Source organism: Mercenaria mercenaria, chromosome 2 (assembly GCF_021730395.1).
Source record: "Mercenaria mercenaria strain notata chromosome 2, MADL_Memer_1, whole genome shotgun sequence".
Lineage (NCBI taxonomy): Eukaryota > Metazoa > Mollusca > Bivalvia > Venerida > Veneridae > Mercenaria > Mercenaria mercenaria.
In genome coordinates this window covers 21,630,939-21,656,990 of record NC_069362.1, presented here as the reverse complement: position 1 = coordinate 21,656,990, position 26,052 = coordinate 21,630,939, and the positions used below count along the sequence as shown (strand labels likewise).

Below are 26,052 nucleotides of genomic sequence, written 5' to 3'. Positions count from 1 at the left end.
TATCTAAATGTATTCACTATGGTAAATATAGTAAGCTACCTCTTATTTGAAAAGCTTTTTCGATGTAACATGCGAGATTTTTTACGAGTTTGGCATCTTCTGAGTTTATAAGTTGTACAAATTTATACATACTAGGTCTTTTCCAAAATACTCCTGGGATAAACTTTTTTCTTAGATCATTATATGAAACACATTCAATATCGAAGTGATATTCATCTTCCAAACAGTTACAGATTATACATTTTCGTTCATTGACCGGAGTACTATTTGGTTGGTTCCACCTACCAGTTTCAATGCAAAGTCTATGCGAAGATAATCGAAGACGTGAAAAATTTATACGATATTTTGATACATTTAAGATATCTAAGTACGGTTTAAATTTAAACACAGCAATATTTCTGTAACACAGAGCTCTCGAAGATTCATTTAAACGAGCTTGCCAATGTAGAATGAATTGATCGGTAATTTTCTGTTTTATTAAATTTAAAAACATTTTCTCATCGCCAACAGACTGAATAAGCCATGCATCATGAAAGCCCAAAGATATCAATAAATCTCTTGATAAAGAACACCAATTTTTCTTATTTGGATACAAGATAATATCTTCATACATCATGTTATATACCTTCTTAATATATTTGTTTTCATCAGCATGCAATAAAATGGTGGCTGATATGTGCCATTTCGTCTTTTCATGGCGACAATTCCAAGCGCAAACACGAGATTTAAGAAGCATAAGTGGCGTTGGCGCGGAGAGAAAACTCTCTGAACAGCAGGGGCGTCAGGAAAGTCCGTTGAAACTGTGGGAAATCAAGAATAGGAAAGTTATTGTATATAATTATTTTTGTACAGTCAAATCTGTCTTTAAAGACCACCCTTGGGAGAGCCAAAATGTGGTCTTTGTTGGGAGGTGGTCTTTATTCACATGGTAAGATACACTGTAAATATTAAAATGGGATACCAAACATGTGGTCTTTAAAGCCAGGTGGTCTCTGTTCAGAGGTGGTCTTTAACACAGGTTTGACTAGTTTTGCTGATGTGTTGACATATTCCTGCTTCAAAAGTTTAGTAAATTTAAAGTAATAGATTTTTATCAGATGTTTCCTGCTCGAAGGACTTTTGCATGCCATATTTCAAATGACGTTCTTACAAACCCGTGTTTAGACCTACCTATTCTAGAGGGACCAACGCAGGAGCCATTTATTTTAGTCGTGAAATGACAGACAGGCTATGTACCACTAAATTTTCACTTTCTATGACTGAAAAAGTCCCGATGCCATTTAATGCTGGCTTTTATTAAATTTCATTGCTGATATCTTTTTTGCATCTTGTAGACAACTCTCGGGAGAACGTTTGTATTTGATAGTAATTCTAGGTCTAAGCAGTTTCATTATTTTTTCTAGCGGATTTCAACCTTTATTCAACATCATTTATCTATTTATTTTGTTTGATTAAACGTCGCACCGACACAATTTTATGTCATATGGCAATTTTCCAGCATTGATGGTGGAGGAAGGCCCCCAGGTGCCCGTCCGTGCATTATTTCATCACGAGCGGACACATGTCTTTCCGTAGGCCAGTTTGATGGCTTTCTCACATGAAGAATTAAACGCCCCGAGTGAGGCTCGAACCCACATCGTTTTAGGGGCAATTGATTTGAAGTTAGCGGCCTTAACCACTCGGCCACGGAGTCCCCTTATTCAACAACAGAACCTATTAGAGATACTTTGGACGCATATAATGGAACGAAGCAAACTGACGGCATACTCGGTTAGATTGAGTCTGTTTACTAATATAGGTAAAGATCTGTGCAGTATATCTGACTTCCCCTAGCACGGCTGTATGGTGCAATCTATCTGAATTATACAGGCACGTGAACTAGATTCCCTGATTCAACAGGATTGATTGTAAAAATACGAGTAATACAACCACTTGGTCCAAGAAAGGAGCGACTTTTTATTGTTTTATGATTATCCAACTTAGCAATGAGAAAACGACAGCATCATTCTGTTTGCTTACTGAATTTTCGTTTATATTTGTTTTAAAAATGTTAAATTGTCAGTTCATTTATGTCAATAAAACGGATGCATAAAAACATTCACGTTAGTCTAGTTTGTGGTTCTCTTTAATCAAAATATCTTAAAATTAGGTACATGAACATATCCAATTTATCTGACTTAATTATAAAGATAGGTAAATCTACAACAGTAAAGACAATTTATTAAAATTTACAGAATTAGAAATTTTATATATGCGGAAATGTCATCAAAAATATGGTATACTCAGTTATAATATTTGGATACACTTTTTTAAACAAAGTCCTGAAAAAAAATCTCAACTACGCTGTCCAATTTTTAATGTCTAATATTCTTTTTACAGTTTATCAAGATGAATTGGGGTTCAATCGAATTCTACAGATATAATTAAACCTAATGTGCTGAACTATATGAAGTCCGTTTTATCATTATCTATTGATATTTATACACCACAAATGTGAACTTTCAGTTTACACAAAGAGGACTGAATAATTTAATTGAAAAGATTGAAAATTGCTGTCTTGTGAGATAAAATGCGTCTGTAGTAATGTCTATTTCCCAAATTTCCTCGGCCTATCTTTTTTCTAAAAATTTCTTTCTTAAATCTTTATGATGACATCAAATCTGCTGACTCTTAACACAGAGGATGTGCTTTTTGTGTTCATTTTGAAGTTCATTTCCCAAAAATAATTACATCCTATATACATATGACCATATAAAGAGATATCTTCTTCCGCGTTATCGAATTTCTAAAAATGGCTAAATATATTTTTTTCGTATTTTAGGTAACATTTTATAACATGTCTCTGTAGATAAGTATTTTACAATTTAATGAGATGTCGTAAAACTGTAATAGACAGCATGGACACCAGTAGTTTTGCATTCCACTTTTGGTGTATCAAGTGTGTGTTCGCCTTCCCATGGAAGAGATTCGGACTCCAGTGAATGATGTCCACAACCAATATCCTTCATTGTGCAAGATGATGTCAAGCATGTTTCCACTTTGCAGCATATCTCGACGCTTGCAGCCGCAGTTATATGGTACTTTAGCGTTTCCCCTGGAGCTCGTTGTACTTTCGTACTAGAACTAGAAAAATAGATTGAAATATCAATCAGAAATTCATTTTGTACGTACGGGTAGTTTGAAGTAAAAACAACTCTGATAAATGCTCATACAGTGTGGAATGATATATCGCAATATTAAGCACAGGCATTGAAAACATTCTGAGTAAAATAATTACAGGTATCTATAACAATTAATGGAATTTGTGTAAAAAAAAGCTTTGAGCTAGTTTTTGTTACAATATTATGCAGAAACGGTATAAGAAATATTGTTTTGCCAGTTTTTTAAAAGCTCGTGATCCATTTCGCCTTGTTTACTACGATACAGCAACTTGCTTTAAAAATGGTATTCTTATTGTAATAATTGACGTTTGGCCTTTAGAAAACGTTTTAGTACATAAAATCTCACTGTCAATAATTAGAATGTTGATGTCAATGATACATGTTAACAAATTATTATAAAGGTTACTATTATTATAACTTTTATTACGATTACAATTACTTCTCAAACTATTGATAAGGTCACCGGTTTTGAAACACTTGTCCCTTTTCGCTTTCGGTTCGAAATCTCAATTTCGGTGCAAAATTCTTTTTATGAGAGCTTACCAGAGGTAAGTGATTCTACTCGGGTGCATTCTCTGCATCCTCCGTTTGAAAATAAAATAAATGTTTTGTACCCGTTTGCGTATTCTTTTAAAAAAATCTCCTTTTAATCTAAATATAAACGCAGATCTGATACATACTAGCACTCATCTCCAAAGCTATGTACCGGTGCATGACAACTGGACCCATGATCATCTTGTGATGGTGATGGCAATGCCGTGGCAAGAGCAACAAGAATAATAACAAGCATAACTGACGTCATCATCATCTACCTGTAAAAGAATCTTCTCACATGACTAACATGCCATCCGTAACATTTCTTTTGTAATTTGTATAAATAATTTCATATTATTATCTTGTATAAAAAATACGTTACCGACTGATACTGTTAGAAGTTCGCTTAGCTAAATAGGGAAAGGAGGCATATGTTCTCCGTGATGATTGTGTCTGAAATCATTCGTCCTCCACCTTTGATTTATCTGAATAAGTTGGCAGTTACTTGCAGAGAACAGGTAAGTACTGGTATAGAATACGGCAACACCTGTTTGATTTACTGCTTGCTATAACATAACTAAAATACTGTTGGAAAACGGCGATAAGTAAACTTGACAAACAAACACATAAACAAAAAAATAGTTGTTCTATACATAAGTCAATGTTTATGTAAATAACACAGAATAACAAGAATATGAATTCTGTGTTCTCATTGACGTTTCTATAACAGATTCTGTTTTTAAAGCAAGTAAACGCGAGCCTTATGAAATATATAGATTCAAAATGTTACCTTATTATGGCGAAAACAATAAATATCCACGTGTGATATGTGTTAACACTCCTTCCTTTAGCTTATGATAGTATCATCCCCGCTTATATAGATATCTGGACAGGATTCAGACCTTGAAATGAAATGTTCACAATCAGATACAATGCCAGACTCGTGCAAACAGACGATTAATTTCAACTTTTCTTAACAAAATAATTTATTAGTATGTTTACTGTACAAAATTGCTGCAATCGTATTTTGCCTCTAGATAACACTGAAATGTGCTTTTTCCGGGCAATTCGTTGATTTAAACCAGTATGTATTTATAATATGTTTGGCATGCTTGCAAATATATAAAATAAACTGTATTTAGAGATTCTGATTTTGTTATTTTCTATCCTCAAGAAAACCAAATCAACTGTCAACATGCAACGATGCATTTATTCAAAAGCATACGTGATTCAGGTGATTTATAAAAATATCAATTTGTCAGTTTATTTCTTGTGAGGTAGTGTATACTATACACTGTTAGAACTTTCATGGTCATGGTTAGCATAAATTCTAACTCTTAAGATTTATTTTTTATAAAAACAAAGAAGGATTTTACCGTATTGTCTTGTCGATTTAAACACGTTTCGCAAAATGACCTACGTTTGGCTATTCCGGTTTTCTCCGTCCATTAACGCCCAAATAATGGATTCCAGATTAGTATCCATTCCTGGTGTAATTCGAATGTGTTAGAATGGAAATAGATTTTAGTTTTGCGTGCTTTAGGCCTTGGGCCCGAGTGATTAGTTACGACGCATCTGAACGAAAAACCGTGTTTTATTTGCCAACAAAGCACGCAAAACTAAAATCTATTTCCAAAAAAAAAGTATCGCAGCATTTTCTTAGCTGTAAATCTATTGTTCAGCAGACATCACACAAGAATTTATATTTGCAAGAAGCTTAAAATTTTGTATAGCATAAATAAATGCCTTGCGAATAGTTCTGAATTTACCATATTTCTAGCCAAATTGCGCATCGTCCTTGTTTTGCTGAATTACGCATCTATGCTGTTAATATTCATGTTGTTTACAGTTCTAAGTACCATGTTGTGACTAGTACTCTGTCTTGTTTCCTTAAAACGTGTCCTTCTCGTGTTGTTTTCGTTCTTTTTTTTTTAAATTTAATTTGAAATGTCAAGTGTATTTTTGTGGTAAATTCATAACCTAAAGGTAAAACTTGCAAGTATTAATGACTGTTGTGTAAAACCAATTAATATTGTATACTCTATTCACATGCTGATAAAGTGTTGCGGCACATGTATTAGAAAATGCTGAAATTAGTTACTGCCAATAGTACAAGTTTGGCATGTGATGAAACAATTTAGATCGTTAATCATACTTTCCATGTTTAAGTTTTCCATTTAAAGGTTTCATTTCTCACGTTCACATGTGAAGTTAATGAAAACAGTTTTAATTAACGAGTGTTGCCAGTCAGGAACTTTTATATTCATATTTAGTGCTTACGTTTTTGTGTTGAATTGAATATCCTTTTCTGTCTCAGAGATTACAAATGAAACCTAACTTTACCTTCACGGGAGCTGTTGGTCTGTTTTGGAAATAATCAGCTAGAATGGTTCGAATAACTTATATATTACATACATATATGCCTGTAAGGTGGTTTTTTTTCATGTTTTATCTTCGAACTTATACGACAATAAAATTCATCAGCAAATATCGTCAATAGCTTGCCTTTGGTCAGTAAACCGGAAAGCTATATATAACAACCATTATGAATAAAGAACAGAAAGTTCTTATCCGCCAACATGGCAATATCACGTAAGCCTCTTTCTAGTATTTACAAATAAGCATCAAACAAGTTTTGCCACGGGATGCGTGACGTGCATGGTGCGTTTGTGACATCACTGTGAATGATTTATGTAAGAATTAAGCTCATCAGAGGCCCACCATAGACCCGCATTCTTATACAAGTCAGTAGTCTTTATTTACAGGTGATCAACTAGCTTGGTTTGAATCTAACTGCAAGTTATCAGAAAAAATAGCCCTTGACGTGTAAATATTTAAGAAATAATATATCTCATTTAGTGATTTGTCACTGAATAAATCATTGTTTGGAGTTCAGATGCGAAGGAATTATATAATAATACGCATCTTAACGAAAAACAATGATTTTATTCAAGAGCAAATCACTAAATGAGATATATTATTTCGATTCTAACACGTTACCAATGATGAAGTACATCCTTGACGAAATTCATTAAATATTTGTCCGTTTTCAATGGGTTTCTTTTCCAGCGCGCCGCTATGCCGTTTGACGCCATGACGTAATAATTGTGACGTAAGAAAAATGAATTATTGTATGATAAATCACTGTTTTCAGCCTTCTTTGTTTAATAGGAAAATGAATCGGATCGTGGTAGAATAATGTATATCTTTTTTATAACGTTGAACATAAGGTCAATGATTGGCAGGCACTGTTACCATATATTAAAAAAAATATGATAAAGATTATCGGAAGCGAATAGTTTACTTTATATTAACAATGCGCCGAGAAAGTTTGGTGAATACTTACCGAAATTTGTCAGCGTCTAAAGTAAGAGAGAGAAAACATTAAATCCTTGCATTGACTTGAAATGTAGTATCATTGGTCAATTAAGACTAGGCAATGTTAAGGAATAATAACCAATTGATTCGAAGAAACAATCGAAATGCCCGAGATCAAAATGGTGGAGTTGGGATTATTTCCACCAAATTTTCGTCATTTCATTATAAACGGTTTTACTTTCGTTGATTCATACAAAATATATTTTATAATTTTTCCAGTCATGATTTCGATTAATCATTTGGAAATGTAACAGTTACTATGGTGGCTGATTTCTGCCATGTCGTGTTGACGTGTTGGCGAGATGCAAACACGAACTCACGACACATTTTACACGAAAACACGACATATTTATTCGCCGAGTTTTCGTGTTGGCGGCTTTGAATATGTCGTGTTGGCGCTCTATATTTGTTGTGCTATCTTGTTGTCGCGACTTCGCCCCGACGACAAGAAAACACGAGAAATACCGTATTATATATTTGTCGAATTTTAATGTTTTCGTTTTGGCCTCTTCCGTTAGACATGCCCACAACAATTACTGAACTGAACAAAACATAACTCCATACAAAAAGTATGTCAAAACAACCAGAAAATATATGTTTAAGGAGAGAGATTGACCTATATTATACGTATATACAACAAAATATGGACTGACGAAAATCGAATATGGAACTTATTAATCTTGCCTTTTTACCTTTCTCCTACATTTTATGTATTTTCTCATAATGTATCAAAGCAATTTCTTGCTAGAATAATAAGAATTTTTTGATAATGACCAAATCTGATAATGTTTGTGTTTTTGACAGTTTCTTTTTATTTTGATAACTCTACTCTGTATTACAGTTTCGAGTTTCAAGTTTTATTCAATAAGTTCTCAGTTTGTATAAATACAAAAACATGAGATAAATACAAGATTTCAAAGAAAACATTACGTATAGTCACGCAAATACGAGGGCAACACATTGACATTGTTTTAATTGAGGAAACTATTTATAGGTATTCAAACACCATTACAAGGTTAAAAATAGGTCAGATTATGTCATTCAGAGAAGCGTGTCGCTAAGTGTAATCGAAGCAGCCGCATGTGCTTGCTTGACCATTTATTCATAACGGGATAACCATTTATTCATAACAGGATTACACGTGAGGAATGAAAGACATAAACGCTTAAAATGATCTTATTAGGTCATTTAAGAAGAATTTAATGATATAGACTTTTTAAGAGTAATATTTTTTTTAAAAGTACAAGCAAAAATGTGAAAGTAAGATTCTTGATAAGTGCCACATATTCTGTGTAGTGTACAGACGTAAAATATTCTTAATTCTTGAAATGGATTTAAAGTGTGCTGTTCTATATGCAGGTTTAGGCGTTGGGTACAAGAGTCATGGTTGTGGCAGCTAATTAAAATTTGTGAGTATTTTAGACTTTTAAGATAAGAAACTAACATATTTAAAATATACATATGATTTGTACTTTAACCGTTGCATTTGATTTATTTAGGCTATGTGCATTTTCATGGACATCTGATTTATATGTAAAAAAAAAACAGTGAAGATATTGCAAGTACGAAAGTGGCGAGTAAGCTGTTAGCTAATATATACACTTACGAAGGAAATAAACATTATTATAAAATTGCATGGCAAATTTATGCATGGTGTGGATATTTAATAATATTATAACAATAAAATCAAAGTCCTTATTTATCGACGGAGCTCATTCGAATAGTGCATCTTCCACGGGCCGTCGCTGAAGGATGTACGAGCGTTTTTTTTTTCAGAATATCCGCCATTTTGAAAAATGTTTCTTCGAATATTGCTTTCTAACAAAAGTTTTTCAAAAAATTAACGTTAAATTATTAAAATATGGCTAATACTGTACCATTTAACAAAATAGATTCTACTTTTTGCAAAAAAAAATTTTTCACCCTTATTTTTGGCTGGCATTTGCCTAAATTTGACGTAAGATTTACAATGGGGTAGGGGTAGGTAATTTCAAATATCTATGAAAGTAGATCAGGTTTGGTTTTGATATTTTCCTGAATGATACATATAACAATAAGCTATAACTGAAATAAAACTCTTCAAGATAGCACTTTATTTTATCTAGAAAATATAGATTAAAACAAAAAGAACAAAAAATATAAAAATTCACCAGCTTTTAACAGTTTTTTCTTAATAAATCTCTTAGATGCACGGTGACCCCAACATTCTTTCTGTCCATTTTGAAGCATTTTTGTATGTCATTAAAGCTGCAAAATATTTTGAAAATCTTACCGTCAGAATTTTTTTTGCAGATCTAAAAAAAATTTTTCCATTGAAAATAAAGTGGGTGGGGTAATTATGTCAACATGTAAAAATGAAAGAGATTTGTTCGTGACTTTTATGCTTATATAATACTGATATCACCTTGTATTCATATTAACCTGTAAGACATGAAATCCCTTTACCATTAAATGGGATATTATATGTTTTATAATAACCACCATTTTTACAGTTTTACAAAAATTCTGAAATGCTCAAACACTGGGTGAAGAAAATGCCCTATAAAAATAAAACGTGTTCGGTGACCTGTGTTTTTTCTTCTCTTGTTTGTCTTAGAAACTAATGTTCTTCAAGCTCACAGAGCATGAAAAAATTCTGACCGTAAGAAAAAATTCACTCCTACATCCTTAAACGTAATTATTTTTTTCCAATTATACATACACTTCGTATTCTTAAAACGATAAATGAACATTTGACATATTTATCTACTGTCTAAAAATCTCAAATCTCTGAAAGCTGCTATAGTGAATATGAATATTGACGGTTCGTTCGAATAGAAAGAAAAATGCTTCTCATACCCTTTGCCACTGTCTTCAGAATAACTCTACGATTTATTGGAGATGGCTGGAATGTTTTTTGTCGTGTTTTGTGTTTGCGGGGCGAAAACACAAAAACTCGACAAATAATGTATTTGTCGTGTTTTCGTATTGGCGGGCGAAAACACGAAACTCGATAAATACATTCCAGCCATCTCTAATTAATCGTATTTGTCGTGTTGCTGTAGTGAAAGCTGATGTATTTTTCCTTATTATATAACTTACTGTAGATAGTAACAAAACTGCAAAGGACAAAGTTCTGTAACTCAGGCAAAATAAACGGAAGCGGGTGCGGGCATTATTACTGGTTATTGGTCCGCAAGGGATGTGTGACATCATTTTTGACTTAATTTTTACCCTGTGTCGTTGTGCATACTGAAGAATTGGATAAAAAATCGATACTGTTATCTTCCCTTGTTATTAAGATCAACGCTATACACAGTTGTCTCTCTTTCATCGTCTAAGCTCAATAAACAGATCAGTATTGGATAATTTAGCAAGGAGCTGAAAAATTTGTTATTAACAGATTCAAACAATCGAATAATCATTATTATGTCTAGGCACATCATATATTATACGATTCATAAAACGGCAATTACGTTTTTACGTGGTTAACCTATATTAGCATTCGGGCAATGCAGATATAGATTTAGCTGTTCAGGCCGGCCAATGTCATTTAATTATAAGTGTATAATATCAGTTACATGCTGTTAAATATGCTGTGAGATAAAAGATAAAACATCTTAATGTTTACTCGAGTTCCAGTCAATAAGTTATTCCCCTGTCATTCACAAACGTTCATATTAAATCAGTAAATTTATCAGTTTTCACTTTGCTCAAACTACACTTTACACATATTAAGGCAATTTTATGTATCTTTGAGAAAGAATTGATTTATATTTATGACATTAGTGTAACTATTACGTTTATAAATCTGTTATATTGCTACTTTTAGACAAGTCTGTTCACATACATGCGCGCTTGATTTGGTGCTCAGTGCAGGTTCAGTGTGTACCAGACAAGTAGAACATAAATCAAGTGCACTGGTGCAGAGTGCAGAACATGTTCTCCTTGCACCTTTTTCCCAGGTGGTGCATGAGGAACAACAATTTGGCCGACAATGGCAGAAAGGTGAGAATGAAACAGCGTATTTTAAGTTTTACAGCACTATATGCTTCTTATATATAAAGATTAATTATTTACTAATACAGTGATATTATTTAGACATAGTTACATTATTGTTAGCTCTCCTTTTGATGGTTTGATTATTTTACAAGGGGTTTTTATTGGGGGAGAGCACTGAAAGTGAAACACGTCGTATAATTTGTATCATAATTCTCAAAACAATCTAGGCTCTGACAAGAGCTGTTTGGTGGGACGGTTTTTCAACAAAACTCAGAATAACTACATCAGTGACTAGGTCTTCATTATGTTCTCTTGGTACATTTCAAACCTGCATTTCAGATGCAGCGGCTCCCCAAACTTTTGTAACGGGCACCGCCTTCCTAAGCCGGGGTTTATGGAACAAATTTAGTTGGCAAGTGAGATACGAGTACGGGGTTCGAATCCGATTCGGGCATACAGTTCAGACCTCGAAATAAATCAGTAATTTAAAAGTTGATATCACATTTAATATGATTATTCAACCTGTGTCTTATCCCAACTATTAATGTATAATGTACATATTAACAATGTATACACCCTACATGTTAAGCTAGTGAGGGAACTCGACGCTTGTGCAGCGAGAGAAAGAATCCCATCGAACAGTCATCGTTTACACATTTTATGCCCCACCTTGATAGTATAACGTACAGCTTAACGTCAACTACAATATTATCAACAAAAACTTTATATATTTCAGCACGATCCCTTAAGAGGCTTAAGGAGGACTTCAAGGAAGATGCCGTTGAGCTTAAGGTATGGCAGAGAAATCTCCTGCATGAACTCGAATTCCAACACAGCCGCAAGGACACGAGGACTATAAACTGGATATATGACCAACAAGGGAACAACGGAAAAACATGGTTAACAAAATACTTAGTAGCCAACAGGGGTGCAATAAGTTTCCAAAATGGAAAAACATGTGATATAGCTTATATGTACCACGATCAAGAATATGTAGTATTTGATTTAGTAAGAAGTAGCCAGGAACACATTAATTATGAAATTATAGAGATGATAAAAAATGGACTGATGAACAGCACAAAGTACAGATCGAAAGTAAAAATATTCAGAGAACCAGTAGTAACAGTTATGAGCAACACACTACCATGCATCAAGAAAATAAGTAAAGACAGATTGAATGTTAAATACATAGAAAATGATTGCCTACAAGTACCAGAATTGTGTTACTGCACATTATGTAAAAAAGATGATTAACCCTGGGGAGAGGGTATAGACTCTCGACACAAATCATGTTAAAATTGTTAAGTCCACATGGACAAATTTATAAAGCCCTAGAGCTTTTCTGTACATATATATGCAAAGTTTAATAAAAAGGAAACAGTGTTTAAAAACTTTTTAACCAAAAGAGATACACTAAAATACAGTACAAAAACGTGTCATACCGGCACATATTACCACAAAAAAAAACTTTGAATTTTTGAAATCGGACCACTAATAAAAAAAGAATAAGACCCCTCTAAATTAGACCCCTCTTTTCCCAGCCGGGCCCTATGTCAACTTACACTGCTGATATACATGCCGGGATAACCAGATTTATGAAATCATCATCATCTTTATAGCCCCTATTTTGCCCTTCTTCGGTCAGGGCCAGACAAGTTAAGATAACTCTGGCCATGGTTGGAACGTTTGTACTTGATTTCATGAAAAGAGCAGAACATTGTTCCAAATTCACTTGATTCACTTGGGTAGAACACTTTTCCGGAATTCTGCTCCGAACAAGAAATTAAGCGCGCACATTCTTTTGAAAATATTTACTACGGGAACAGCTTAGGTTGAAACTATTTCGAGTTCGGACAGCTGGATCGGCTTCATCGATATTGCTGAAAACAGTATCAAACAAGTTAAAGCATACCAAAAGTTCCTTCTAGGGCACATCTATATAAATATAAAATGACCATCTTGTAAAATTTTGGTTGCAATGTCTGTTTTATACTGCCAAAAAATATCAGGTAAGTATTTACGCTAGTTATTTAACATAAATTGTTAAATCCAACAACAAATTAAATCTGTTACCTCTTTCAGTAGAGTAAATACGGCAATAAGACATTGACCTGGTCAATCTATAATGATTCCATGGGTGAATTCATTGCACATAATTAGAGGGTCACAATGGGTTTTGTTTTCACATATTAACCATGCATTGGAAGGTAACGATAATATTTGGTTGTTTACATTTAAATTTGCTGATATATGTCTATCTGGTGAATGTACATATGTTATGTTCTGGAGGAAATAAAAGAATCAATTAATCATCCTCGGGTTTAGTATTGTGTAATCCATGGAGTCGCCTCAATTGAGAAAGAATAGTTTAACGTCAGAGGTTATTTCTAAGGTCACGGAGTTTAATTGGCCAGCTTGTAATTACAACAGCTTTCGACATCAGTAGCTCAGTCAAGTGTGACTTATTGAATTAAGATATTCCTTCTCAAGAGAAGGAATAATAAAGTAAATCACCCAGTACCGAATCGAAATCGAAATCGTATCGCAAGCGTTTGCTGTCAAAACTTCTAACAACTTTGCTACTGACTCCCTAATAAATTTCAACCCATGCATTTAAAATTACGCCATTCAATAAAACCCTGTAAATTATTTTACATACATGTATGTCGCTTTAAAAGTGTAGACCCTTTCTTATCTGATATCTTCGTAGATATAATTTGTGTCAGGTCTCTAACAACAGAATTATTCACATTTTCAAGTTCAGTCGAAACAGCAAATTTATGAGATAAAAATGAATGGAATATTAATTTTCGGTAAGATGATGAGATCGACGTAACACCGACACAGTTGTATGTCATATGGGGACTTTCTTTTTTTTCAGTAGAAGAAGACTCAACGTGGGCCTCAAAGGGCGGGTACCTTGACAGAACCACCTGCCTTCCTTAAACCAAATGGACGACTTCCTCACATGAAAAAATTGTACGCTCCAAGCGAGGTCTCAAACTCACAACGGCGGGAAGTAAGTGATAAGAAGGCAGTGGATTTAACCACATGGCCAAGGAGGCACACGAACTATCAAATAATAAACAAATGAGCTGTGCCATGAGAAAACCAACATAGTTGGTTTGCGACCAGCATGGATCCAGACCAACCTGCGCATCCACGCAGTCTGGTCAGGATCCATGCTGTTCGCTTTCAAAGCCTATTGGAATTAGAGAAACTGTTAGCGAACAGCATGGATCCTGACCAGACTGCGCGGATGCGCAGGCTGGTCTGAATCCATGCTGGTCGCAAACACACTATGTTGGTTTTCTCGTGGCATGGCTCAAATGTTCCTATGCACTATACACTGACCTTGTTAAGGTAACGTTTGATTTCATAACTACTTTACATATTGAGTTATACTGCTTAGTGTCATTGCATCTTCGCACTATTGGTTTTTTTTTTTTCTTTTCTTTTCTTTTCTTTTCTTTTCTTTTATTTTTTCTTTTGTTTTGTTTTGCCTTCGAGAGAGTACGATAATGCAATGTTAATACAACATTTACGCCTCCTGATATCTTAATTTCGCTCTTATGTCGAGGAGGGTGGTATTGCGATAATAACATGCGTACAAACATCGTATTGTCGCGTCGTAGCAACGTATCTTTGCGTCTTCGCCTTACGATTTACCAGGGGCGAAACAATGATGTACTAAGCAGACTCCTTTGATAAATTGTAAGATCAGATGTTTTTGCAACGCTAAAATTTCGCTATATTCATAAAAAAACTGATTCGCGATTAAGAATATGACAGAGTTATGGACTGGACAAGAAACAGAACATGTTAACTTTTAACTCTAAGTGTGACCTTCACCGTGGAGTTGGGGGTCTAGGTCTGGCGCATGACACGTCGTCTCATTATGGGGTACATTTGTGCCAACTAGTTTCAAAATCCCTTGATGAATGTGTTATGGACCGTTCACGAAACGGACCCTGTAAACATTTGACTTCTAAGTGTGACCTAGACCTTGAAGCTAGGGGTCTGGGTCTTGTGCATGACTCACCAACTCATTATGGGGAACATTTGTGCATAGTAATTTTAAAATCCCTTGATGAATGGAAGTTTTATGGACTGGACGACTGGAAACAGACCCTGTTTACCCTTGACCTCTTAGTGTGTCTTTGACCTTGAAGCTTGAGGTCTGGGTCCTGCGCGTGACACGCCATCTTATTATGGGGAAAATATATGCCAAAATGCTTGAAGATCCCTTCATGGATGGCTGAGTTATGGAATGGACACGAAGTGTGAAGGACGGACAGACGGAAGGACGCAGCCTATTTCTATGTCCCTCTTTTTCCTTCGAAAAAGGCGGGGGACAAAACTTCTTCCCGAACATGTTAGTTACTGCTGTTGACTACAAAATCTTTTCAGGTGTTCTGCTTACTCTCTCTCTAAATTTGAATTCTGGCGGAGCTGTTGGATCGTGCGAGGACGTTGATCATCAGGCTTGTGTTTCTATGGCAACACAAAATACAAACATGTGTTCAGACTCAGTGCTGGCTACAACTGTATGTCCAAACTATTGTAATCGCTGTCGTAAGTATTTGGTATACTTTACTGCTCATTTGTTTACGAATGTTATTAAAGTGAATATGCAAAATAAATGAAAGGTCTATGTGGTTATTTAGCCTAGCAAAACAGTTAATATGTGCACATACATAGCATGTCGGTGATTCATTGGGACATTTTGACATTCTATTTCAGCTATGACCTGTTACAACTGTAATATATCAACAGCCGACGTGAGTGCTTGTAATACAGTGACATGCAGCAATAACAAGGTAAATTGAAAGTATTACCTATAATTCGAAATAACAATTAATATAAAGTGTATTTTGATAAATGACTGTCTACAAAAGTTTTCTTGAAGGAGTGACGAACACAACGTGTAATGGTAGCTTTTGGGCAATATCTTACTACATTTGAATAAAATAAGACTGCGATTTAATTAGGGGCTGCAAAATTAAATTATCGCAAAATTTTATAAGGAAAATTGAAATTTATTTCATAAAGAAAATATTAACTAACGACTGCCTGTATCACTTTTTCTAAAAACACAGTCAATTCCAGAGGGAATTAGTGCCCCCAGTCACTGCATAAGTCACACATTGTGATTTTAATAAATGAAGAAACAATCATAATATTCTAAAATAGCATCAAATTTGAAAAGATTATTATCTACTCCAGTTGCAAAAAAAATGTGTGTTTTAATTTTAATTAGCAACGACATTTTTGTATTATTTGCTCTATGTGTAAGTTATTTTTTAATTCTAACACGACCAGCGAATAACCTACATACATGTAGAGCAAAATCTATCTTGTGTTATTCTGCAATAAACCACTCGCGTGCAATGACGTCATCCGATCCAGGTGCGTAGCACGGTCGTAAAAAGTAGTTACCATTTTTTCTAACATGTTGATACTAGTATGTCGTGTTAGAATCGAAATAACAAGTTCCCAAGTGTGGTTTATCGTAGAATAACCCTAGTTTTCCGTTCTTATGCGAAACAATATATCACGCAGGCCTACGGCCTCCGTGATATATTCTTACGCATAAGAACTCAAAACACGGGTTATTCTACGATAAACCACACTTGGGAACTTTTTTTTAAATCGGATTTCCACTGACGCACAATAAACATACCTTTTGATTTCAGGTATGTATGATAAAGGAGATAAAATCAATGCGAACCGGACAACACAGATACACGTTAGGATGTGAAACGGAAGCGGTAGTATTTTTGTCTTTAATAACTGAAACGTGTTGTTTTGAATAAGTAATTCTTTTTATATCTTTTTAAGTTAAAACAATTAATTTAAGCTTGACGTACATTAGGCTTATTTCAAAGAAACTTGTTTTTGAATCTTACTAGAAGACTTGGAGGTTGACCTAAATGTGTTCAAGCTCTTGACCCACAAACTAACCAGTTCACCTTTTATTCACAAGTGTAACGAGAGAGAGAGAGAGTCTCAGAGAGCTTACTATAGCAATCTTGCTGGTAATATAATGAGTTGATTTTTCCGCCATTCGAATATTCATATCAGAAAGACTTTGTGATTATCATTATCTAAGCTATAAGGTTGGGAACCCGGAATGAACGTTGGTAATTTCCGTATGATAACGTTTTTTCCCGTATGTGATTTCGGTATTCTCCGGTCCTTACGGAAACAATTTATAGACAAGAACACGAAATCGCACGGAAATTGTCAACTCTCATTACGGGTGAACTAGATCTATTCTAGTGCAGATATCTCAAATGCACCACTAAATATGTCTTTAACCCTTACCCTGCTAAATTTCTATAATGAACTTGTCCATCTTACAATTTGGACAGTACCATTAACTGTTTAAAGGGGTGCATACAAAAAAGGTACTGACGGAGTAGCGAACAGTGCAGATCATGATCAGACTGCACGGATGTACAGGCTGATTATGATCTACACTGGTCGCAAAGTCAGAATCAATCGTGTCTAGCATGATAAGGGTTAAACTGCTTACTTGTAGGTATGTGATGGTGAAAGAAAACGATCGCTGGAATCTCGTTCTGTTCACATTGATTGCTGTGTGCAAGATCTTTGTAACAATCCATCTCTAAGTGAATCTACAACCATGGGTACATTCTCAAAACCCCAAATATCTCCAAGGGACTCTACGACCCATGGTATGGTTACAAAATCTCACACATCACCAGGTACCACAACACCCGAACAACAATCATTAGGTATGGATAGTCTTACAGTGAGGAAGTTCTAAGTATTGAGCCGTGCCATGGGAAAACAACATAGTGGGTATGCGACCAGCATGGATCCAGACCAGCCTGCGCATCCGCGCAGCCTGGTCAGGATCCATGCTGTTCGCTAATAGTTTCTCCAATTCCAATAGGCTTTAAAAGCGAACAGCATGGAGCCTGACCAGACTGCGCGGATGCGCAGGCTGGTCTGGATCCATGCTGGTCGCATACCCACTATGTTGGTTTTCCCATGGCGCGGCTCTATTGTAGTTTGCAGTAGACTGCATGTTCAGCAATTGAATGAAAATTAAAGTAAAAAAGGGGTGTAATTTTTTAAATTTGCAACAGAATTAATGAAATCGGTACAATCTGCATATCAGACCATGACAACAGACAATTGTGTAAAGTTTCAATCCATTTCCATTTCTAGGTACTGAGATACCAGCTAAAATACAAAAACAGCTAAATTGAAAAAGGGGCATTTGTAAATATGTAAAGTGGAGTCATGGAACCTGTGCACTGGCTGTCAAATCATCACAGTAAACAAGCGCGTGAAGTTTCAATCCATTCCCATTAGTGGGTAATGAGATATCAGCTTACATATAAAACCTTAACGAAAGTTTTCTAAGTCGAAAAAAGGGGCATAATTTTGTTACAAAGCATAACAGTGTTATGGAACCTGTGCGATGTAAGTGAATAAGCGTGTGAAGCTTCAACCCATTCGTACAAGTGGTTACTGAGATACCAGCTTACAAACAAAATCTCTACCTATTCTTTCAATAGTCGAGGTAAAAAACACGGCCGCTGAAGTTTTGAATCTCCTGATAAGCGTTTGCTCTCATGGCTTTCCAAACCACGGGTGGTAAACGCGCAATCCAATTCCCACTGGGAATACGCTAAAAATGGGTTGCGCGACTTCCGGTGCTGGTGTTGCGCATCAGTATATACAAAATCGAGGTAGGTGGGTTTTTGTTATTGTAAATAATGACACATTTTCGAGTGCTTTCGAAAAAAAAAATGCTATTCGACCCAAAAATGAATAAAGATCATATGTGTGAAATACCAACTTATTAATTGAAGAATCAGCTCTGTTATCACGAAAACTCTGCTGGCTCGAGCTGTCAAAAAAGCATGGAATCATGAAAAATGCAAATTTTCTAACTCTTGTGCTTTCTTTCTGGAAATGTGACGCTTCTAATGATCAAACGCGTGTAAAACAGTCATGAATATTACATACACTTGAATGAACTGTTGCTTTTGGGGGAAAGATTGGCAAAAAATAATCGGGAATGGGGTTGCGCACCGGGAATGGAGTTGCTCGTATACGAGCAACTCCATTCCCGGTGCGCAACCCCATTCCCGATGATTTTTTGTCTATTATGTCCCCGTGAGCAGGATTTGAAGAAAATATTTTTGATATTCGTTACTTTATAACAGTTGAGTTATCATAAAAAGCATCAGATGTCCTCAGATTAGGCATATGAGGTCAGAAACTTTCATTTTTGTTGATTTCATACTTTTTTCACGCTTCGTGTCGCCCGAGTTTTTGTGATAATAGAGCCGAATCGTAAATTACAAACCAGATATTTTACATATATGATGTATTATCAAATTTGTGTCGAATAGCATTTTGCTTTTTTCGAGAAAATTTATTCTTGTCTCATACTAAGCAAAATCATAACTTCACATACCTCAATTTCGTCTTTTTTTTACGCGCAACACCAGCACCGGACGTTGCGCAACCCATTTTAAGCGTATTCCCGGCGGGAATTGGATTGCGCGTTTACCACCCGTGCAAACGATGCACTCTTAATTGTTTTGCCGTCAGCTAATTATATAAATCATGAATATTCTAAACAAAATATTTCATTTGGTTAAATATAGAAATCAATGATGTATAAAGAGCTGCAGTCACAATTAATGACATATATAGTAACAGTCATTCGAGATATTTTAGTGGCACTACATATTTGTACTTGGTTAACTTATATATTAATGTTGTAGCACAGTACTGTTTATACATATATACATTTCTATCAAATAGAAACTGTACAGTAATTGTTTATAGTTCCAAACTTGGAATATGGGCATGCTGTACCTTTAATATTAGCACTGAAAATTGAATTTCCCGAAAACCAATTTCACAATACAAGATTTAGTAAATAAAATCGATTTTAAAATCCTATGGAAGCAAATAACACAACAAAGCGAAAGGATGGAAGAGTCTGCTTGAATGAATACAAAACTGAATATATTCAGAAAACGCTGGCAAATTCTGACATGAAAATCCGCTTCAAAAGTAAAAACTTATCGAAAACCTATATAATACATAATGTTTGGTTGTTGTCTTGTCAATATGATCTATAAGACAACAACCAACTTCATGCGTTGCCGCCAATAAAAGCTACAAAACTGTGAGTGAAAGAGTGAAGGACGAGCGAAAGTCAAAATTTCCAGTATCTATTTGATAGAAATGTATATATGTATAAACAGTACTACGCTACAGCATCAATATATAAGTAAGTATAAATATCTAGTATATCTATATAGAGGTGTTTTTAACAAGTGACTGTTACTAAATATGACATTAATTGTGATTGCGACAATGCGATAAATCGCAATGTGAAGATGAAATGGTCGCCCTGAAACTCCAAGAGGACTTTTAAATCTGTTTTATATGTATGTCTTTTGACAAAGCCATTATCGCATTGTAACGTTTTAGTCAGGCGAGGTTTGAAGTTGCATGAACAATATTCCGTAATTTGATAAGGAAACATAAAGGATACAGAATACTGATCCAGCTTTTATTTATTTTCTATTGAAATATGTTATTGCAATAATCATAAAATAATTGGTTTAATGATACTTTTTATAAAAAAAAGTGTTATTGAATCAATGGCACTTTCATGAAATATCCCCTTATAAAAACATGGGATAAAATGATACATTTACTCACTTCAGACTGTTCGAAATCAACGCACGGGTCCACGTACGTCCTTTACGCCAATAAGCACATAAACGCTCCATTCACTCATGCCTACCATAACCTTACCGCCACAGAGTGCAAGAATCACTGTTCGTACACCCCGACTTGTCGAGGATTTAACTACTACACATACTACGCTGGAGGGGTATGCCAGCTGATATCGTTTACCCCGTATGATAAACTACATTCTGTCAGTTCCTACGAAGGATGTAACTACTATTTCAGAAAATGTTTCTAAGGGAACATTTCACCGATCGGTGGTGGACTTACCTTTACAAAGAAACAAATGTCATAAAACATTTTATTTTATGCTAACTAATGAAATACTGTATTCTATCAGTTAGATATTTTCATATCTCATCACTCACACTGTCAAAATATGCAATCTATATTTTCACACTGTGAGAGATATAGCTCCGCCCCCTCATTACATTGTGTATGAATTTTAAATTATTTGCTTAAAACAGGATGAAAATTGTAGTCGCACTTTGTTCTTTATAGTGAATTTCTCGATTCAAATTATTTTACTTAAAGAGAATTTTATAACGTTATGCAGCAAAAAAATTAAATTAAATGGAACTTTATGTTGTAAGCGTCTTTATAACGTCTGACGTCATATCTGTTTACGCGCGTCTGTTTCCCGCGCTGAGATTAAAAATAGTTGCAAAATGCACATCACAACGTAATTGAGCATAAAATAAAAAGAAAATTTGTTTGTTTTTCTTGAATATGGAATATATCTCACCTCGAAGTGAGAAAATTTTCACATTTTCACTCGCGCTACGCGCTCGTGAAAATATTTTAAATTTGCTCACTTCTCAGTGAGATATATTCCATATTCACTCAAAACAAACAAATATCCTCTATATATTTATTCAAATATGTTATAATCTGTTATAAGAATTTCAAGAGTGAAAGTATTATAATCATTTTATTCTGACAGACAGCAAAATCTACGAAACGAGTCAAAAAGCAACGTCTAGATACATAAATTGATATCTTAAAAATACATTTGCGAGGTTTCATATTTTTGAAATATGAAATGCTCTGGAAATTTTGACTCACTCGTCTTTCACTCATTCACTCACAGTTTTGTAGCTTTTACCGGCGACAACGCATGACGCTGGTTGTTGTCTTAGGTTATATTCACAAGACAACAACCCAATATTACGTGATATACCAGGATTTCGATAAGTTTTCAATTTTGAAGCGGATTTTTATGTCAGCAAGCTTTTGTGAATGTATTCAGTTTTCGCTACTTATGTCAACAATTCGTATTCCTTCAATTAATTTTTCTGGTGCCGAATAATGTTTAAACATGATGTAGCTAACTCTATTAGATCTCTATATATTGCTATCGAGTAAATTCCTCGAGATATAAAGTTTTGCACTTATCACATATTGATTTTTTTATGTTTAAAAATCTTTAGGCAGAAGTGAAGCTTTTGGAACAGCATTTTAATTGTTTTAAATGCTTACAAGATTTAAATCTCGTCCTGATTGTTCAGTTACGTAGACAACCGAAATAAGTGAATATGTTTTTAAAAGTAAACATTTTCTTATGATTTTTCAGTATTTAATTAACATTTTGACAATTTTTGGTAGTAATTGTTTTGTAAGCTCCAGTAATCAAGTGCTACCTACAACTACAACAGACGCTGGAATGAAATAGTTTTCATATTCAGTGACATTTTGTACTGTGTTTCGGTATATCGCACCTATCAGGGCGGAAATGAAATAAAATTAATTGAATTGAAAAGCACAGATACTCAAAAAGACGCTTTGATAACAGATGCACATAATATAGTCATAAATTGACTAAGTAGTGTTATATAAAAATATATTAATAAATAATCTTTATCCTTACAAATCAGAAACTGGTGTTAGATGAACTTGTGGGGCACCCATTTTTCATATCTTTAAATATGTCTGTATATTTACTTTTTATGTGTGTGAGGTCTCTGTGACCGGGTTGTTAGGATCGCTGACTTCGAATCACTTGCCCCTCACCGATGTGGGTTCGAATGAGGACTAATACTATTAATAAGCGAGGCTACAGTACACCACAGTAAATTAAACATTCCCCATACCTCGACGGTGACTGCCGAAGTAATTAGAAATAAATAGCGGTCCGATGGAGCAAGGCAACGTACTGTAATTCTAAGCAAGGCAAGTACTATAATGAGCAAGGCTACAGTACACCACAGGAATCTCACTCGGAGCGTTGAATTTTTCATGCGTGGAAGCCATACAGCTTGCTTGTGGAAGGTTGGTGGTTCTACCCAGGTAGCTGTTCGTGATAAAATAATGCACGGAAAGACACCTTGGGTCTTCCTCTACCGTCAATGTTTGAAAGTCGCCATATGACCTATGATTGTATCTGTGCGACGTAAATTAAACCCAACAAAAACAAAAACAACATTCAATATTTTATGAGTAATCGGTATTGTTATTTATCACTAGTTCTTGTTTTTCTATGGGGAAGTGCAGTTTGAATAAGCATGATATTTCTACAAAATCTAACTTACACAAAATTGTTTAAAACAGAGTAAAACATGTCGTATAGTTATTCATTGTGTTGCTTATAAAACAAAGAAAACAATATTGCAACGGTTATCGTGTTTAATAGGAAATATTTAATTATATTTTGATTTATCTTAGTTTTTCATTCAAAACGTGTTATAATTGTTAGATTAATGTTCACTCGGTACACTAACTTGTAGCTGATCATATGTTATCTATTTTACTGTTTAATACATGTTTTGTAGTTCGTTATTTATCACGGATATAACTTGTTTCATGTATTATATAAGTATCTTTAATTTAAAATGCACTTAATGTGTTGAAACATTCACAATTTATAGCCTATAAAAGGTCATAGAGTTTGAAAACATTCTTGTTCCATTTAAATTAGTGTTACAATAGTTTCAATAGTATTGTTTACATGAACGTGGAAATCTTATATTAAATTCTAATATGACTAGCAATCCTTAAATCATCACAACGATATTATGTTGACGTCACGTCGACGTGATATTAACAGCCATGTGGTCAGAGACCACCAATTCAAAAAAGTACAGGGAACTTACTGGGAATGGGGTAAGTGTTTACCTGTGAATAAGGTAACGTCTGTGCATTCTGATTGGTCAGTCATGTAAACAAACCCAGGAAGTGATTATTTTTTCAAAATTGATTTTTTTTCACTGCATTTACAGTATTTTATTATACATTTTGACAAAATTCGCTACATTTTATGTGTATTGAAAAAAAGTTTTATCAAACGAATTTCTCCCGCCATGTCAATGATGTAAACAGGGGGTCATTTCATTCACACGAAATTTACTTAAATAAAGTATCACTATTCATATGTTTTTCGTCCGATATTTTGGTAGAACTAAGATAGTTCTTGAAAAACTTGTAATTAGATATATACATGTTTCGATGTATGGAAGGCTGTACACGCCATAATGTTACAGTGTAAGTCTATGGGAAAACAATTGTTGGTCTCTAACCTATAATAGAGCTAAAACATGACTTTCGTCGGAAGTCATCTGAGGTAATGTAAATGGCCACAAATCTGTTGTAAATGATATAGAAAGACGTTTCCGTGCAAAAATAAGCGTGAAATTTGATTTTTTTTTAAATTTGGCCATTTTTTAACAGGTGTGCCCATTTTTATCTGAGCTTTTTTGGACAAAAAGGATCATTTTTATCTCTGTAATGTTAGAGAATGATCAAAATTATTGGACCTTATTTCTATTTTTTACGGAATAAGTCGTATTTCAGCTTCTAAGTCAAATCAAAAGCAGACAACTGAAATTTTCAAGGAAAATTGCAATCTGACGACGACAGGGACTGAGTCTGGGCATACAAATCGACAGGGGGTGACCTCAGTAAACTGTCCATATCTTTCTTAAAACTGATCATTTCTTGATGAAACTTTGTAAGACATTTGGTATTGGATCATGTTTAACAATATCACTGTAAAATTGGAAAATGTGATACGAAACATTCATCTATAGGTCAGAGACCACCAATTCAAAAAAGTACAGGGAACTTACTGGGAATGAGGTAAGTGTATACCTGGGAATAAGGTAACGTCTGTGCGTTCTGATTGGTCAGTCATGTAAACAAACCCAGGAAGTGATTATTTTTTCAAAATTGATATTTTTCACTGCATTTACAGTATTTTATTATACATTTTGACAAAATTCGCTGCATTTTATGTATATTGAAAAAAAGTTTTATCAAACGAATTTCTCCCGCCATGTCAATGATGTAAACAGGGGGTCAACTCATTCACACGAAAATTACTTAAATAAAGTATCACTATTCATATGTTTTTCGTCCGATATTTTGGTAGAACTAAGATAGTTCTTAAAAAACTTGTAATTAGATATACATGTTTCGATGTATGGAAGGCTGTACACGCCATAATGTTACAATGTAAGTCTATGGGAAAACAATTGGTGGTCTCTAACCACGTTTGCATATAAAAAGCGCTTTCAAATATAATCAAATATTTTACGTCTGCGCCCACGTGAAATTATTAAGTGTCCTATCTAACTGTTACTGTGATAGGTGTGATCGTCTAGTTACGTCTATGTAAATAGGAGGACCTACTACTATAAGTTGACTTAGTACTCATTTTCAATGTACATAAGGTCACTGCTTTATCCACAACAAGTTGTTAGAAATTGAAACTGTAAAAATTCCAGCTGATAATCTATATTATAATATAACAGACAACTTGAATTAGCTTCTGTATAGATCAATATGCAAAAGTTATCTGTAGGGAGATCCTTTAGAAGAAAAAGCAAAATTATAGCAGCAGACTCGATTCGTGACAGGTAATGAAATGAGCACCACCATCCACGTCTCCAGGAACGGATTTAGCAGAATTCTATTATCCGTAAACATTGAATGGACTCAATAATATCAAAGGACAAAAAAAAACAACACTGAGTCCAAGTACGGGGCGCCATACAGCACTTACAGACTATGAAATATGCAGGAGGATCCTTTGGAAGCATAGAATGCAACCAAGCAAAACAATACCAGACTCTGTTTGATTGAGTCTGATAATGATAGATAATGAAATGTGCAACGTCTCTCACGCCCCATGGCATAGCACCGGCTTGAGTGGAACTATTTTATCCATAAGTATTGATGGAATCCATGATCCCAGTGCACCAGAAAACATAACAACACTGATTCTAAGTGCGGAGTGACTTTTTACAGG

At 34.6% G+C, this 26,052-nt stretch overlaps 2 protein-coding genes and 1 long non-coding RNA gene across 6 annotated transcripts; 2 read left to right on the top strand and 1 right to left on the bottom strand.

Annotated features, from left to right (window-relative positions):
• Positions 1 to 2,107: 2,107 nt before the first annotated feature.
• Positions 2,108 to 5,483, bottom strand: LOC123563477 (uncharacterized). 3 transcript variants are annotated; one of them, XR_006688822.2, is made up of 4 exons: positions 5,465 to 5,483; positions 4,486 to 4,597; positions 3,842 to 3,973; positions 2,108 to 3,123 (listed from the first exon to the last, which is right to left on the bottom strand). It is a non-coding gene; the product is annotated as an uncharacterized LOC123563477 (long non-coding RNA). The 3 variants fall into 3 exon arrangements; XR_006688821.2 differs by lacking the exon at positions 5,465 to 5,483 and adding an exon at positions 5,072 to 5,090; XR_006688820.2 differs by lacking the exon at positions 5,465 to 5,483 and having other exon boundaries at positions 4,486 to 4,616.
• A 757-nt stretch (positions 5,484 to 6,240) lies between these two features.
• On the top strand, positions 6,241 to 12,426 carry LOC123562024 (uncharacterized). Its single transcript, XM_053524783.1, has 3 exons — positions 6,241 to 6,287; positions 10,885 to 11,060; positions 11,791 to 12,426. The coding sequence occupies exons 1-3, from the start codon at positions 6,241 to 6,243 to the stop codon at positions 12,306 to 12,308; spliced, it is 741 nt and encodes a 246-aa protein (XP_053380758.1). The 3' UTR covers positions 12,309 to 12,426.
• A 1,349-nt stretch (positions 12,427 to 13,775) lies between these two features.
• LOC123563476 (uncharacterized) lies at positions 13,776 to 24,162 on the top strand. 2 transcript variants are annotated; one of them, XM_045356307.2, is made up of 6 exons: positions 13,776 to 13,867; positions 15,465 to 15,629; positions 15,798 to 15,874; positions 16,751 to 16,825; positions 17,599 to 17,815; positions 20,786 to 24,162. In XM_045356307.2, the coding sequence occupies exons 1-6, from the start codon at positions 13,846 to 13,848 to the stop codon at positions 21,046 to 21,048; spliced, it is 819 nt and encodes a 272-aa protein (XP_045212242.2). In that variant the 5' UTR covers positions 13,776 to 13,845; the 3' UTR covers positions 21,049 to 24,162. The 2 variants fall into 2 exon arrangements, with proteins under 2 accessions (XP_045212242.2, XP_045212243.2); XM_045356308.2 differs by lacking the exon at positions 13,776 to 13,867 and adding an exon at positions 13,897 to 14,073.
• The last annotated feature ends 1,890 nt before the right edge of the window (positions 24,163 to 26,052 follow it).

Coding starts and splice junctions, on each gene's coding strand:
- LOC123562024 (XM_053524783.1), top strand. CDS start 6,241: ATGAATAAAGAACAGAAAGTTCTTATCCGCCAACATGGCAATATCAC. Junction 6,288..10,884: donor CGCCAACATGGCAATATCAC/GTAAGCCTCTTT, acceptor TGCTACTTTTAG/ACAAGTCTGTTCACATACAT. Junction 11,061..11,790: donor TGGCCGACAATGGCAGAAAG/GTGAGAATGAAA, acceptor TATATATTTCAG/CACGATCCCTTAAGAGGCTT.
- LOC123563476 (XM_045356307.2), top strand. CDS start 13,846: ATGAATGGAATATTAATTTTCG. Junction 13,868..15,464: donor GAATGGAATATTAATTTTCG/GTAAGATGATGA, acceptor AAATCTTTTCAG/GTGTTCTGCTTACTCTCTCT. Junction 16,826..17,598: donor TAGGATGTGAAACGGAAGCG/GTAGTATTTTTG, acceptor GCTTACTTGTAG/GTATGTGATGGTGAAAGAAA.